General features: G+C 36.3%; 1 protein-coding gene across 2 annotated transcripts in view; it reads left to right on the top strand.

Moving 5' to 3' along the window:
• The first annotated feature begins 446 nt into the window (after positions 1–446).
• Positions 447–16043, top strand: part of LOC111154245 (cadherin 7) — a 106595-nt gene continuing 90998 nt past the window's right edge. Inside the window, exon 1 of one of the 2 annotated variants that reach the window (XM_022513744.1) lies at positions 447–656. In XM_022513744.1, the coding sequence (XP_022369452.1) occupies positions 447–656 (210 nt within the window). The remainder of the gene's footprint in view (positions 657–16043) is intronic. The other variant, XM_022513745.1, reaches the window with a different exon arrangement.

Genomic DNA, 16043 nt, shown 5'->3' with positions numbered 1-16043 from the left:
AAATAGAATGCCTAGAAGAGACACAAAGTTTTAAGATTGTGTTATGGAACGAGGATAATTCTGCCCCAGCAGTATTCGTGATCTATACATATGGCAACAGTTCTTGTAAATGTGTAAGCTTGTCATTAATGATTTAACGATTATGCAAATAATGGTATCTTGGGAAAATCAATAGTAAGTTCGTAAAGGAAAGTTAAAAGTTAGGCTGCGTTTTGGTTGCTGACACTAGCTCTTCTTTTTGTTCTGCTAGGTACCTATTACACCATTCTTTGGCGAAGGTTATTCAGCAGTGGTGACCCCTCGCAATCGAACACTCTGCAAATTATTATCTCTGGACTCCCAGCTGACACCCTGCCGGAGGCAAGAGCTCCTAAGCCAACTGGAACTGTGCCTTTTCTCTTGTCAAGGTTTTTTTCTTACACAGGAAAAAGAAAGAAAAAAAAAAGATGAAGTTGGGCAAAGTGGAGTTCTGCCATTTTCTGCAGCTAATAGCGCTTTTCCTGTGTTTCTCTGGGATGAGTCAAGCAGAGCTCTCCAGGTCCGGATCAAAGCCCTATTTCCAATCAGGGAGGTCCCGAACCAAGCGCAGCTGGGTGTGGAATCAGTTCTTTGTGCTGGAGGAATACATGGGTTCAGACCCTCTCTATGTAGGAAAGGTAGGGCATTTGGCCTTTCAAAGTCACAAATGATTATTGTGAATGTTTGTGGTTGGCTGGAGAACTGCTGTTTTTGCTTTGGGGAGACCAGAACGATTACTCCTGTGAAATAGTTCGCGAAGTTTTTGGCATTAACCAGTCTGAAATTATAGTCCAGATTGCTCTCCATACACTGAAGCCATAATTTACAGAGTGATGTTTATTTCTAGAAAGAGAGGAGGAGTCTACAGATGCTTCGTTTACCACGATTGTGGCAAACTAGTAAAACTTTTATTTTCAAAATTAGAACGAGAATACTCACTAAAATGAAGAATAGTGGGTACGTCTAGACAGTTGATTTTTTAGCTTCTTTATTCTTTTGGAGGGGAGTACTATTTAAATACATACTAACTTTATGCTTATTTATCCTTTTCTGATACTTGCAACTTAAAGACTGCAAAGTGAAATTATCGAGCCTATCGTCCCTCAGTTATGAGCAGTTCTGACCCGCTTTTCTTAGTGGTGGTCTTGGTCTTGTTTTGATGGATCTGTTTTTGGTTTTTGTTGTTGTTGTTGTTTTCAGATTTTCCTTTTGGTTAAAAATGAACGGTAACAAGTCAGTTTCTAATTGATATCGGACAAAAAGTGGGCAGTTGGTGGTGCATGTTTGGGGGCCAATTGGAATTTTTTTTTTTTTTTCCTTTCACAGCTTCATTCTGTCTGAATATTTGGGTGGGGGATTTCTACTCATGTGCTTTCGGCACTGAAGGGTGTTTTGAAAGAGCATGGCCCTACCATCCTCGTATCATGTTCCCAGTCTTTAATCTACTTCAGGTTTGATTATGTAAAGATTTTCCCCAAATTCCTCAGTTTGGTGCCAAGTACTGGTAAAGAGTTTCTAAGTAGCACGCATCGGCGAGATCTCTCTCTCTCTGCCTTTCTGCTCTTCCCTTGGTCAGTGTTACGCGTCTCTTCCTGATAAAATGAAACACAGCAAACTGGTGCATTTATCCATGAGTGAATTTTCCACTTTGAATGCCTGAAGAATCTTTGCTCTTTATTCCATGGGTCATTGTTTCATTTGAATACATCTTAAGGAAGAGTGAAAAATCTGTTTTTGTTGATGGGTATCTAGAGAAGTCAAAGTAATCTTTTTATTATTTTCCTTTGATGTTCCTATAGTTTATAAATACTGACTGGTGCTGTGTTATAAATAGTTGTATTATAATACAAATGTTTGTATTATGAACAAAGGGGACCTGAACCAGTAGAGTTGCTAGGGTGTGGATTGCGATGTTTTTGTGGCCCAGTGACAGCATTTTCTGCCCCAAGAAAGGATATGTAAGTACACAAGGGTTTTTGTGTGTGAGTTTTTTATAGCCATTGTACCTTTATCAATAGTACCATCACATAGACTGTGCATTTCTGTGCAGTGCTCCCTCAATCTCTCTCATTCATTTTCTTGTCAAGAAAGTGAGAGCAATAATCATTACACAGTGTTATTAACTAGGAATCTGGCCCTTAATTTCATACATTTTTAATACATATTTAACAGTGTCATCAAATTTTTTTTTCAGTAGACAGGTATATAATATTCAATGAATTCATAGTGTCAGTAGTTATTAGGTGAGATCACACTTTTATGGGAATGTAAAGTTTTCTAAAGGCCACTGGAATATTCCCGTTACTTTGGTTTTAAGTGGAGTTGCCCGAATGACGTTGGTATTTTGAAATAACCATAATTTAAAATTTAAAAAACACCTTTATTTTAAATTTTAAAGTTTTTGCATCATAATTGAGAATGCTTATGTTGAAATAATCCCTCTAAGGCCATTTAGAATTACAAAAATGGATATCCCTAGGTGACTTAAATTCCAAATGCATATAAAGTTACCAGGCCATGCTGTTGTTATTTTTCTAAGAGCAATTGTGTGGTTTCTTGATTAGTAAAAGAGATATTCTGTGCTTTCCTTTCAATTAGAGACCATTGCTTTGTAGATTTCATGTGACAGGTAACAAGTTTGTGCTTATCTCTTGGCAGGCTGTGTATTGGGAGTTCAGTACTGGCATTCACAGTAAAAGAATGTCCAAGATGGTAAATAGGTTAAAAACGAAACAAAAGGAAAAAACAAAGCCTTGATAGACAAAAACATACAAGTCCAGAAAAAGGACAGTAAAATAATTTGAGATGGAGAAGGAATTTATAGACACAAAAGGCTTCAAAGGAACAATTTACATTTGCTTGGAAGGAGCTGGCAGAGAATTTGAATACTTCAGATTGTATATATGAGATGATGAAATGATCCTCCTTAGGCTGGCAGTCTGTATAAATAGTTACAATAATGACTTTGACCTCAGTACAGTTTCAGTCACTTGGGTTATGTAGAATAAATATATTTTCCTTTTTTAAAGTGTTCGCAAGACCTAGAAAAAGAAAAAAAGTTTTAGATGAAGATGTGGAAAAATGGAGAGGCAGATGTTCATGGAAAGAAAAGAAGGAAAGCAATCATTACTTTTTATAGACATTTATGTAAACCTGTACTAATTAGATGGCTAGACTCCTAGTCTTCCTGACAAAATCCTGTCATTTAATTTAGAAAACATATATAATGTCCTTGGTAAACTTGAGAGCGTAATTTGATCTCATAATGGATATTATAGTGTATGTTAAATTGACTGCAGTCTCATTGTGGATTCTACCACTTCCTACTAGTTGTGGAATTTGGGTTAAATTGTGAAATATTACTAAAATTTAGTTTCCTCATCTCTAACATGGGAACAATGATACCCATAATTCAAGTTTCTTTCTGAGAATAGATGAGATCAAAATATTCAGAACATGCATTCATTTAACCTAGACATTCTGTTTATCTACTTTACTTCATATTTATAAGATGACCCCATACGGATGATCTGTTGTGTTATATGTCCAGTGTTGTATTTGTGATCCTTCAGGTGAAAACAGGCATTATTTTATGTACTAAGTAGTATTTAAACTTATTGTAGTTACTTAGGAGAATGGTCTGTGCTGAGTGTGCTTAGAAATATAGCATGTTTTTATCTGTAGATGATTAGACTATGGCAAAAAAATGATTAGGAAGCAGATGATTCTATCTTGAATTCTAATGTCAGAGAAATGACACCTGCAATTTTTAAGACCTTTGAATTTGGAGATCATATTTATGGCTGGTGGGCAAAAAGATCAGTTAAATGACGGTACAGTAAATAAAATATGGTCTTCAGGATGTTGGAGATAATGAGGCCAAAAGATGCTGTGCCCTTATTATTTTAGCCAATTTACTAGGTTTGGCTAACATAATAAGTCAAGATCAAAGCAGAACAGTCTGTTGAAGGGGACCAGGAGGTCTTCTAGAACCCTCACCAAGGGACCTTCATGGTATGCAGTTCTGAGCTATGTTAGAATCTGACATTTATCATGAGCATCCCACCTTACTCTTATGATATCAACTAATAAACTGCTGAATCGAAACATATACACTTAAGGAAATAATCACTAGACATTCCTGTGGCAGAACATTTTTTTTTTTAATTGAGGCATAATTGCTATGTAACATTGTATTAGCTTTAGGCATACAACATAATGGTTCAGCATTTGTATATATGGTGAATTGTTCACTGCAGTAAGCCTAGTCCATGTCTGTCACCTTACACTCAGATTTTTACGTGTTATATTTTCTTGCGATGAGGACTTTTTTAAGGTCTCTTCCCTTGGGAATTTTCAGACAGGCAGTAGAAGATTATGAACTATAGTCACCATGCCATGCAGAGTACGGTTTTAAAGAGTAAGAGTGCACCATTCCCTAAGAGTCTTTCTTAATTACCACCTTGCCTGTTTTCTTGTCCTTTTACAGGGAGAATGAGGTGGAGAGTCTTTGCTTTTCCCTTTATGACTTACTGCCTCCTGAACTGGCCATTTGAAGTCCACAGGAAGTAGCAGTTTCTAGCCATCTCATTGCATCACAATGCACTTTTCTAGATTAGTCTTTTCCTCACATTGGCATTTCTCACTTAACGTTCCCTAACCATCTGACAAAAAAAAGAAAAAAAAATTGTCTACAGAACCACAGGGCCTCTGTTCCAGGTATTAAGTGTTTTTCATCTCTCATACCATAATGGGCTGCCAGCTGATCCCTGCGCTCTGGGCTGTTACTTTCACTGAAATGTGTGCTTCCTGCCTCTTCCGCGGTCTGCTTCTCTAGCGGTTAACATCACTCTTGCCTTTTCTGCTACTCCCCTTTCTTCCCTCCTCATCCAGGGAGAATTTATACCTGTTACCCCAGTCGAAATCAAATATATAGAAATGCAGTGTGGGATTCATTCTGCTTTAAATCTAAGCTTAATGGAAAAAAAAATAAAAAGTTTAAGCTTGCTGGAAAGTGTTGGTGAGCATTTTCAGTGCATTTAATTACATCTCAGCAATATCTCCTACCAAGACATTCTCTGTCTCCTGATAACTGAAGCTATGCTCAGTGTTCCAGAAATTTTCTCCTTTTTTAAAAAAAGATTTTATTTATTTATGAGAGGTAGAGAAGGGGAGAAAGAACACAAATGGGGGAGGGGCAAGAGAGAGGGAGAAGCAGGCTCCCCACTGATCAGGGAGCCCAATATGGGACCTGATCCCAGGATCCTGGGATCATGACTGGAGCTGAAGGCAGACGCTGAACCCACTGAGCCACCCAGGTACCCCCAGAAATTTTCAACTTGAAAATTGGTTGTTTTTGAAAATTGAGGTCTGAATTAGATTCCTTAGCTGGGCAAATTTATATTAAATATACAAAAAGAAAATAATCACAAATACTAATTTCTTAGGGAGGAGCATTTTCATCATGGTAGTATTTCTATTTTGTAGATTTGGGAGGGGAAAAATGCAAAGGTATCCTACAAATATGTAGATTACTTAAAGTTGGCTCCAGTCTTAGAAGAAAGCGAATAGTTTGTTTTCCTTCTGTTTATATGGAAAGCCCATTTTTATACTATTTTTATAACCAGAGTGAATTCAGAAAACCCTTGTTCTATTTTTTTCTTTACTGATAGAAATGTGGAACCCTTGTGGCTTCAACAAGCATTTGCACATGGATCAGCTCTATGGGATACAAATAAGTTTAGATTTTTAGAAATACTCTTTTGGCAGTTATTTTTAGTTCTTGTAATACTCCACTGTAACTATAAAGTACTAAGTGCATTTTCTTCACATGAAATCAATAATTCAGAGTCTTTGTTTATTTCCTTTAAACTGAGATGGAACTAAAACATGTCAGATTTTGCCACTAAAATGAAAAAAAAAAAACCTACTATTAATTCAGTTTAATATTGCTCATTTTCTCTTCAAAGTTATCTTAGGTTAGAAGTGAAGGTTGTAATTACCTTCACCAAAGGCTTTATCAGGTGAGACTACAGAGCTTAAGATGGAGAGAGCTAGCTTACAGTTATCAACCTAATTACAGTCAAACTAGATAGTATAGATTAGCTCTAAATTTTCTGATTATGTTGATCAAAGGCACTTAAAAATGCTGTCATCTTTAACATGTGTTTTTGTTTGTACATATTGTACTTGTCGTACATTTGGTGGTGGGAGAAGCAAATATTACAGTAATGTTCCTTGTATATCATTGTGTTTTCACGTTGGACGCATGCTGTGTTTTTAAAGTGCAAAAGACAGGAGATAACCTAAAAGGATGATATCGGGCCTTTCTGTAGTAAGTGTGCTATAATTGTTTGACAAGCTTTATAAGCAGAGCTCATTGATATGAAGTTGCAGAAATTGCAGCAGTCTCTGTAACTCACCAAGATAAATGACAGAATTAGATAAATAGCAGGACAGTCACCGAGCCTTTGCTTGTTCAAGCATATATAGATAAGAACTATATTGGAAGAAATTTCGTCCTAATCATTTTGCATGATTTATATTGATTATCTGTCCTAGTGATTATGATCAGCAGAGAGGAAGCATAGTTTGTATAAATACGCTTAATGTTATATCCCCCCCCCCAGTTCTCTTTGGCATGCTGTAAAGCTGTCTTGGGTTCTCTCCTTCTTTTTTCTCTCTCTTTTCTTTTCCAAATACTTATCAAGGACCTATTCTATGATAGGTATTGTGCTAGATAGGAGGGTTTAACAAAATAAAACACCTCTTCCCCTTCATAAGATTTAATCTTTTTGATAAGCCAAGCAGGTAACTAGATGACATTGGGAAGTAGCAAATTATCTAAAGCTGTGAAGGTAGGCAAGCCCGGGAGCTAATTCATGCATCCGTGAACAAATGGCTGCGTGAGGATACCTGGTTTACCTCCGTGATTTCATAATCCTTTTATACAATCTTCAAATCAAAGCAAAAAAAAAAAAAAAATCACTTTCTTTGAAAGTAGGACAGAGTCTTTTAAAATTGTGTTGGGGGAAATTTTATATAGTAGAAACACCAGTAAACAGAAACCCTAGGTTCTACTTACAAGTTTCTCATTTGGAGCAATGCTCTAAAGCGTAATAAAATGTTATCCTTACACTGTACAATGGAGATCAAGTAGGTGAACATTTAAGACATTTTATTTTACAGTAATTCAGACTTCCAAAACGTTGCTGAGTACTCTACTCAAACCCAGCTTCCCCGAATGCTGGTATTGTTACGTGATGTCACCTGCTATTTAAACCGGGAAATGAGCATTGGTATAATACTGTAGATTTGCCAACAAATAATATTCAACATATTCCAATTGTTACAATAAATTACTTTTTCTGATAGGAGCCTACCCAGTATCACATCTTATATTTATCTTGTCTCCTTAGTCTTTTCCAGTCTGGGATAGCTCTTCGGTCTTTCCTTGTCATTCTTGACCATTTGGTAGCGAATTTTACAATCTGGCTTAGTTTCATGTTTCCTCCTAATGGAGACGTTTTAGGTGATGTAGTTTTGCCAAGGACGACACAGAAGGGATGCGGCGCACTTCTCAGTGCATTCTGTCAGGAGGTACAGATGTTGGTATACTCATTAGTAGTGATGCTGACTTTGGTTGCTTGGTTAAGGTGCTGTCTGCTAGATTCTTCTGCTGAAAATACATATTGAAAGTTTTGAAATCTTGAAGGAGGCATAAAATTAGCTAAACTGTCAATATGAATTGGAGTAAATACTATAGTTCATTTGAGGGGGGCTTCTTGGCTGATGGTCCGTTGTCCATTTTTAGCAATGAGGGAGTGGATTCATCTGAAACATGGGTCAGATTTAAATCTATAATACCATCAGGTAATGTCATAATTTTATGTAGTAATTGATCTTATTTCTCCAAAGCACATCAATTTAGTATGTTTCAAGGAAATTGATTTTTTTTTTTTTGAACCAAGCAATAATATTCTCTACAGTCCAGGATTCCAAGAAGATGTTTACTGATCTAGAATTACAACAAGAGCTTTTCCTCCATGGTTTACAAAATATAATGAACCATTTTATACTGGAAGGTGTGCCACAAATACTTAAACCTTATAATTGTACATAAACATTGTTTTAGAAAATAATAGATACTCCGTTCACTAATGTAGAAGTAACTCAAGAGAGTGCAATCGAATGTCATACATTTTAATATAGTCACAGGAGAGTTGAAATCTAAACAATGAATAGAATTATATTTAGTGTTTGAAAGATTTAGTAATGACAGTTTCTCCTAATGATCCCTTTTAGCGGCTATAAAATTTCTGTTTCATGGTCAATACTGATTAAATCTTCAGAGTTAGAAAGGAGCTGTTCTCTTATTAGAAATGAGGTTATTGATGCATTTGGAAGTAAAATAAGTAGAGTGGGAACAATCATTAGAGCTATAATTCAGAAGAGTTAGAAAGCAAATATGGATGCTTATATCAATTCTGAGAAGTGAATTTCTGGAAAAATGTTAATAAGGTGTTTTAGGGCTACAAAAATAGTTTGTTTTCTTGTAAGTATCAGATTCCATTGTGTTAATGCCGAGCTCTTTTAACATAGTTTTTGAAACCTTTGCCTTTAAAATGGCATGTATTCAAGAAAGAACAAATATATTTACAGGGCTCTCAAATCATTTCATACTACTTACTAAAATGTAACAAGTCTTGAACTGAATATGGTCAGAATAATAAGCAGAGGTAATAATGCAGAGATTAATGGTATTTAGCCAGGACACAAAAATATTAAAAATGAACTGTAGAACTGAAATGTTCAGAATAAGGTGTGCAAAAAGAAGAAACTATTGAGAGTCTGGAAAGAAAGTATTTAGGACTTTCATTCCATTTTTTTTAAACTGTCATCCTTTAAAATTCTCATCTTTGGTATATGAAATATGCAATATACTTAAGGAGTTTTAACTGAAAAAAATACCTTTCAACAAGTGGGATGACCAGTAGCCCATCCCAGAGCGGGGTATAAAAGAGATAAAGGAGTTTTGTGACTAGCTGGCCGCACCCTGCAGTGCACTATCCCATTGAGCAGCTGTGGGTCCATGGAACCTTTAGGTAGGCCTGGAGCTAGATAGGCTCTAAGTCAGCAGAGTTTACTTTCGCATCTCATGCCTTACTATTTCAGCGTGAGGGATGGTGTGAACACATCCTAATAAGCGGCGTGTAGAGGAAAGGAATGGCCAGGAAAATACTCATGTTGGACTCAGCCAGCCTTGGGTCTTCTCAGGCCGAAAGCCTGGGAGTGATCTTTCGAGCTGTCACAACACAAGCAGAAGAGTGAAGGAGACAGAGAGAGAGCTCCAAAGATGTGTGTGTGTTGGGGTGGAGCAAAGGGACAAGATAGTATAGCGAGGCCATCTACGTTTCTAGACAAGTTAGAATCCTTGTCTTCTCTAAGATATAAATGCAGAAGACTAATTTCTCAAGATGGGGCTATGTTACCAGAATGGTAATTACAAGAACCAAAATGATTAACATCATCCCAGCAAGTTTTGTGTGTAAACAGTGTGCAATTATCTGATAAGAATGCTTCCCTTAGAATATTTACTTATCTTCTTAGTTAAAATGCTGACATGTTTTAAGGTATTTAACTGAAAACACACAATCAAGATTTGGACAACACATACATAATGCTCAACAGATGTGAGTTTGAAAGATTTGTGATGATCACTAGTGAAATTAGTCAAACTCTACTTAAATTAGATTTTTCTGATTTGTGAGTCATTTAAGGGTCCACATTGGAGCAGAATGTGTGTGGAGAGTAAAAGATTACACATGCTGCACTTGGTTTGAAATGAAGAAGAAATAAAAGTCAGCATTTTCTTTTTCATAACATATTTGAGAAACTCAGTTCTGTATCTCACACCCACTCTATCCTTGACAGAGTTTATATAATTTTCTCAACTGAATCATAACAGAGCTGAATTTAGGCAGCTAACTAATCTTGCTTATTCAGGAGAAGCAGATACTGGTGAGTTTGTCTTTGGGATTCAATGTAATTATATATAAGGAAAGTGAAGTTATCAACAGTTAAAAGTGATTGCTAAGGAATTAGGTGAGGACTGTCACATGGCTGTAGCACATGGAGAAAGCTTATTTGTCATGCTGGGCACACATGGAGTCTGCAGAGAGATATAGAGCCACATCTAAAATAAAGAACCTTGAATTGTATGGCAAATACACAACCTTGGAAATGTGCTTTCTACAAAGATGAGTATCAAATGATAGGATGGTATGAGAAAGCTTGACATTGAAATTAAGAATACAAGCTTTATGGCAAAGGATAAGTTACCTTTTTGATTGATCATTGTAACACTTGCAAGTAGACCTTCACCTGTGGCATAACCACTCTGTTCAGTGAATCTGGGAGAGCAGTGGTGCAGTGTAATGATCTGAAACAAGACCACTTTTCGCCTTGATGGGATCATTTGTTGGAACCGTGAGTCCATTGATGGTGGAAAATATATACAAATGAATGAGGACTCAGGGTTAGGGTGACAAGGAAGTGGGACATTCCGTTTCAGATCTAATTAAGATTTCACAGTGGAACTGATGATGAAAAACATAGGGAACTAATATTCCAATTATTAACCTTGTGTAATACATATATTTTTTAGTGTTACTCTCCTCACGCTCTCTGTGGCTTCTGGCTTATGTTTAAGTTTGATTCTTCTGTAAACTCTGGGCACACTGACAAAGTCTAGTTTTTCACAGTACTCCATTTTTAACTTTCTACCCAGAGCTGAAGGATGTGTGGGAGAAAGTGAAGCTTTGAGGAGGAAGGAGTTGAAGCTGCTTCAGAGGATAGCTCTTTTTATTATTTTTTCAAGCAATGACCACTCTTGGAATTTAGCAAAAACAAATTTTGTGCAATTTTGGTTATGAAATATGCATTATCACAAAGTTTTTTTTGGGCAAATCATATGTTTCCTTAATGAGGAAGCGTAAATATTATGTGAATATCAAATATTTTCATCAAAAAGTAAAATAATATATTCTTTTTTAAAAACTTACTTTTGATATTAGAGCTGCTTGGGGGTTTAGAGCTCATTTACTATAATCTCTTTCTGAATTCGGAAACTCTTACACAGTGTCTATGATGGGTGATCAGGTGGCCCCACATTGATTTTAGTTGGGGCAGGAATAGTGGAAGAAACACACAACTCAGTCATGTGAACTGGGGTTGAGTACTGGCTGTACCACTTGAGAGTGGTGTGACTGAGCAAATAACTTATTTTCTCATTCATTCACTTGTAAAATAGGAACAACAATGTTAACCTCATAAGGCTGTTGCAAGCATGAAAAGAAAGAATTAATATGAAAGCGTAAAATGAAGTATGAAAGGAGAGAGGTTCATACGGAAAGAGATCTCATCCACTACAAACGTGGTGCCTGGATGTACTGGATTGGCAGCTAGTAAATGCACAGGAAACTCACATGCCTGTGAGGTGTGGTGAGAAGAACTTTAGGACAACAAACAATAGTTTCAGGACAACTCTAACTTTTAGGAACTTAAATTATATGTGGCCTTTAAAATATATGAAGGCGGGGTATCTGGTGGCTCAGTTATACATCTGATTCTAGGTTTCAGCTCAGGTCATGATCTCAAAGTCCTGGAACAGAGCTCTGCATTGAGCTCTGTGCTCTGTGGGGAGTCTGCTCGAGGTTCTCTCTCTTCCTCTGTCCCTTCCCAACCCCCACCCCTATTGAACCCCCCTCTTCCCAAATAAATAAATAAATCATTAAAAAAAAATAAAATATTTGAAGGCAGGTATTTTGCACCCCCCCCATTTTAAATAATGGCAAAAAGATTAACTTTATCTCAAACATTTCATTTATGATATGATATCCAGAATTTTCCTCATACTTATCTGTGCTTTTTTCTCAGTGTCTCAAAATATGACAATCAGGATTAAACTTCACGAATTTATAACTGAGCCAGTCATTTCAAACTAAGATAAATGGAGATTTTTATTTCCCTCGGTATGAATTCTGCTGTTAACACGAGCCATAACTACATTACTTATCATTATTAGTATTATTATTATAGCACTATTATCATCTCTTGAGGAAAACAACACAAAAATTTAGGGTTTGAAATTAAATATATCTGATCATAAAATAGTGAATACATATAAGGAAGCTATCATAAAATTGAATATTATCTAGAAAAGCTAAAATTGATCTCTCCAAATATTGTTTTCCTCAGAAAAATGTTAAAGGAGGAGCCTAGCAACTCTCCTTCCGGAGCACATGGAAAACTTCCTCACAGGTTGCCCATATTGGCTTCCTTGTACCTTCCCCTTGAGGAGTCTCTGCATTCGTCTTTGTTTTTAGGAGTTACAACAATCTCTTTCCTAAATTCCAGGCAGAGAGACAGCCTATCGGATTGTTAAGGCGCCCCACAGCTATGGTGCCAGGACGTGGCATTTTCCTCATGCTACTGAATCTGATGCACCCAAGTGAGCACCATTTCCTTAGGGTTGTCATTGGGAGTGCCTAAAGATACCACCAATTCTCAGACCATTTCCAGGATACAGTCTGCTGGAAAGAGGTGAGACCCGAGAGACAGGCCTGATCTGAATGATTGTTCTCCCACCCTGATGACCCATGGTCATGGATTTTGACATCTCTGTAATTCCTAAGATGGCCTGAACCTGCTTTAAAATCTGCCATAAACCCAGAAGAAGGAAGGAAGAAAGAAAAAAAAAAAGAGGTTGAGGGTAGGAGATAGGTCACTTTAGAGCTGTCTGGAGTGGTCAGTGCTAAAGATAGAAGGAATATTTCAGTTTTCTAATAAACATGTAGAAAATAAAAAATAACTGAGATTAGACCCTAAAAGTAATGGCTTTACAGAGTAGGATGGAAATGTTTTTGTTCTGTTTTCTCATAGGGAATTGGAAATTATGCCCCCATTTGTATGTTCCATGGTCATGTTTAGATATATTACCTAGTATGAATGGTAATGAATTGGTAGATTTCACAAGTGCACGGAAAGGAAGTTTAGCCTCGCTGTTAAACCCTACCTCAGGTTCATAAATCAGGAAGATCTGAGTGTGAATCTCAGCATCATCATTTAGTTAGAAATTAATGTTTCTGTCAGCTTAATCTCTGTTCACATGGGTTCATAATAGGCATTATGTGATACAGTTGTAGATAAATGTAAAGTGCTTCATGTTGGTAACATAGAAAACATCCATTAAAGATTATCTATTATTGTTAATAATAGTAATGCATATTTTTACTCTGTTTTCAATTTCTACTTTCTGTAAGTAACCTGAAACTGGTGTTTACTTTTTAAAGAATGTATTTTTTAAAACAATCTGTAGTCTAAGAAGAAAACAAAGATAAAACCTAAGCAGGATTCATCACATTGTCCTTATTCTTTTACGTTATCACAAGGGGATGGTAGAGGGAGTCAGAACCTCCAATGGGTGACATTTGCTCAAATGCTTTGAAATATATAAATTATTAAACTTTGAAGTTGTTTCTGATGAGAAAAATAATTGCTAGTTATATTTATAAAATATTAGGGTAGGAACAGAATTTGGAACACATGCTTTTTTTGGTAATTATTAATAAGTAATACTTTGATATGTACAATAAAAATGCTTTCAGGATTTGGCTGTTGTTTTAAATATACATTCAGGATTAAGTCAGATTTAAAATTACATAAGACATCTTTTCAAACCACACACTTGTGGAAAGGGCAGAGCACACACATGTACACACAGAGGATTGCTTTATTCTCAAATGTTTTCTAAATCCAGAAATCTAATGATGTTTTGAGAGTTTCCAAGGAGCCAGGGGATTCCAGTATCATTAGGATTCTACTGAATAAAAGTGATGCTTAATATAACTAAATAAATGAGATTGCTTGTTAATCTCTGCTAGGTTTTTTTTTTTTTTTCCCCCGAAGACTGTACCTTAGGTCTGAAATTCATCTTTACTTTCTCTGAAGTTTGGCTCAAACCTGTTACTTGGGTTTATGCATTCTATACTCATCGAGTTTTGAATACAGAAACTGAGTGTGACTAATTCACTTTAGTTCCAAAAATGGAACTCCTTTTAAATATCGCCAGCCTAATGATTGGGAATTAGCGCTGCTTGCAGAACATGTTTGGAGTAGTAAAATTCTGACACTTTGAGAGAATATCTTGATGTAATTTCAATATTTATTTAAACAGGTATTTTTCCCTTCATGTTACTAGATAAATAAAGAGAAACCAAATATTTTACAATTCTGATAGTTTCACCATTGTCTAAGAGGTGGGACAGACAGCATGCATATGGGAAATACTGCTAGCTTTTAGGAATGGCTATTGCAAAGGAGTCTGTTCAGGCAGGCAGGTATTCTAGAATATAATTTTTAAAAAACCCAGAAGGAAAATGAAGGCCAGAGGTTATTTCCCACCCCCCTTTTTTAAATTAGAAAACAAAAAAAAAAATGAAAGACAAGATGTTGGAAAAAATCATCCAAGGAATATGTGATTCAAAGGGAGAAGGATGTCCTTAAATAGACTTCTACAATGTAAAGCTGAGGAAATGCTTCTGTAGCTAAGTATTTTTTTCAAGTACAAAAATAATTATATCTGTTCACTCCATCCGAATGAAAGCTGTGTGAAGTTTAGGGCAAATTCTGTACAATTTAACCATGAAAAACCTCAAGGTTTCTAGATAAAATGAATGCTAAACCCTCCCCAAAACTCATAGGATGCTTATTGTATGATGTTTGCAGTGAGGCTAGCTTATAGGTGAAAAGAAACACTTCTCAGCCTGGAGCAAGTTTATCCATTCAGATGGATAAGTTTATGTTTTATCCATCCAAATACAGGCATCTAGTTGAGTGGAGAGAATAGCATTCTGGCTTCACAAGCTTTTCACTACAGATTGACCTTATACCCTAGGGTAATTTCTTTTTCCTTTATCCCCTGCCATATATGATGTGAGAATTCTGGTAAATCATACCCTGCTCCTACCCACCACCAGAGTATAGTGATTATTCAACTTAAAAATAAGTACATAAAACATGACACATTAATGTAAAAATAAATATACACAAAACTATTCAAGTGTCCCTTTTGTTGGATTTGTAGCAATGTCTGATTAGAGAAACAATTCTTTACTCATATTTGTTTTGCTTTTGATTAAATCTCACTGAAAGGTGTCAGCAGCCATTCAGTGATTTTAATCTGTATTTTTCAGGGAGTCAATAACTTTTCCTTTGTATTTACTTTATGCTGATCTACCATATAATGCTATAGCTAAGTGTTTATCATTTTTATCAAGCACTGGTGCTGGGCTGATTCAATAGCACATTACATGGAATTAACATAGACCTGCACAGAGAAAACTGGTTTAATTTGGTTCCCGAGAATATGTGCCATCCTTTGTTTTTTTTACTCAACTCATCAGAACTCATGTGACTGATCGTGAGTACCTCTTTAAATGTTGTGCCCTCAGTGCCTCATCCTTAGGGAAGCTCTTGCTCTCAGGGAAACAAAGGACAGGGTTTGTACTTACCTAAAACTGAAAGTGAGTTTATCCTTAAATTGTATGCCCTTAACTGCCTTACTTGCTTTCCATTATGCACAGCCTTTTGGCAGAGAGGCAAATAGGAGGACTTTCCCCTATATCTCTAATACTGATTCAGCTGCACTAGTATGGTCTCGATTTGAGTCGCAAGTGGTCCTCACCAATACTTTCTGGAAGTCAGTGGAGCTAAAAAAAGTACAAGCAAAGAACTGCTTAAGATGTGATAGAATGGGAAGAATTGACAGCCTCTTTCAGTGTTCTGGAAGGAACATCTGCCAAGCCTTAATTCTGTCTCATGCCTACACCATTGACATTTTATCAGAAAGTTGACATTGAATCCTCAGATTTGATGCTGCTATTTAGTACCCTTTACTCCAGCTGGCCCTGTTCAACCCTTCGTTTTCTTATATATGCCTGATGTGCTGAATTTTATGGCAATGA

Source organism: Enhydra lutris, unplaced genomic scaffold, assembly GCF_002288905.1.
Source record: "Enhydra lutris kenyoni isolate GAN:26980312 unplaced genomic scaffold, ASM228890v2 scaffoldscaffold36, whole genome shotgun sequence".
NCBI classification, from domain to species: Eukaryota; Metazoa; Chordata; class Mammalia; order Carnivora; family Mustelidae; genus Enhydra; species Enhydra lutris.
This window is presented reverse-complemented; position numbering and strand designations above follow the sequence as displayed.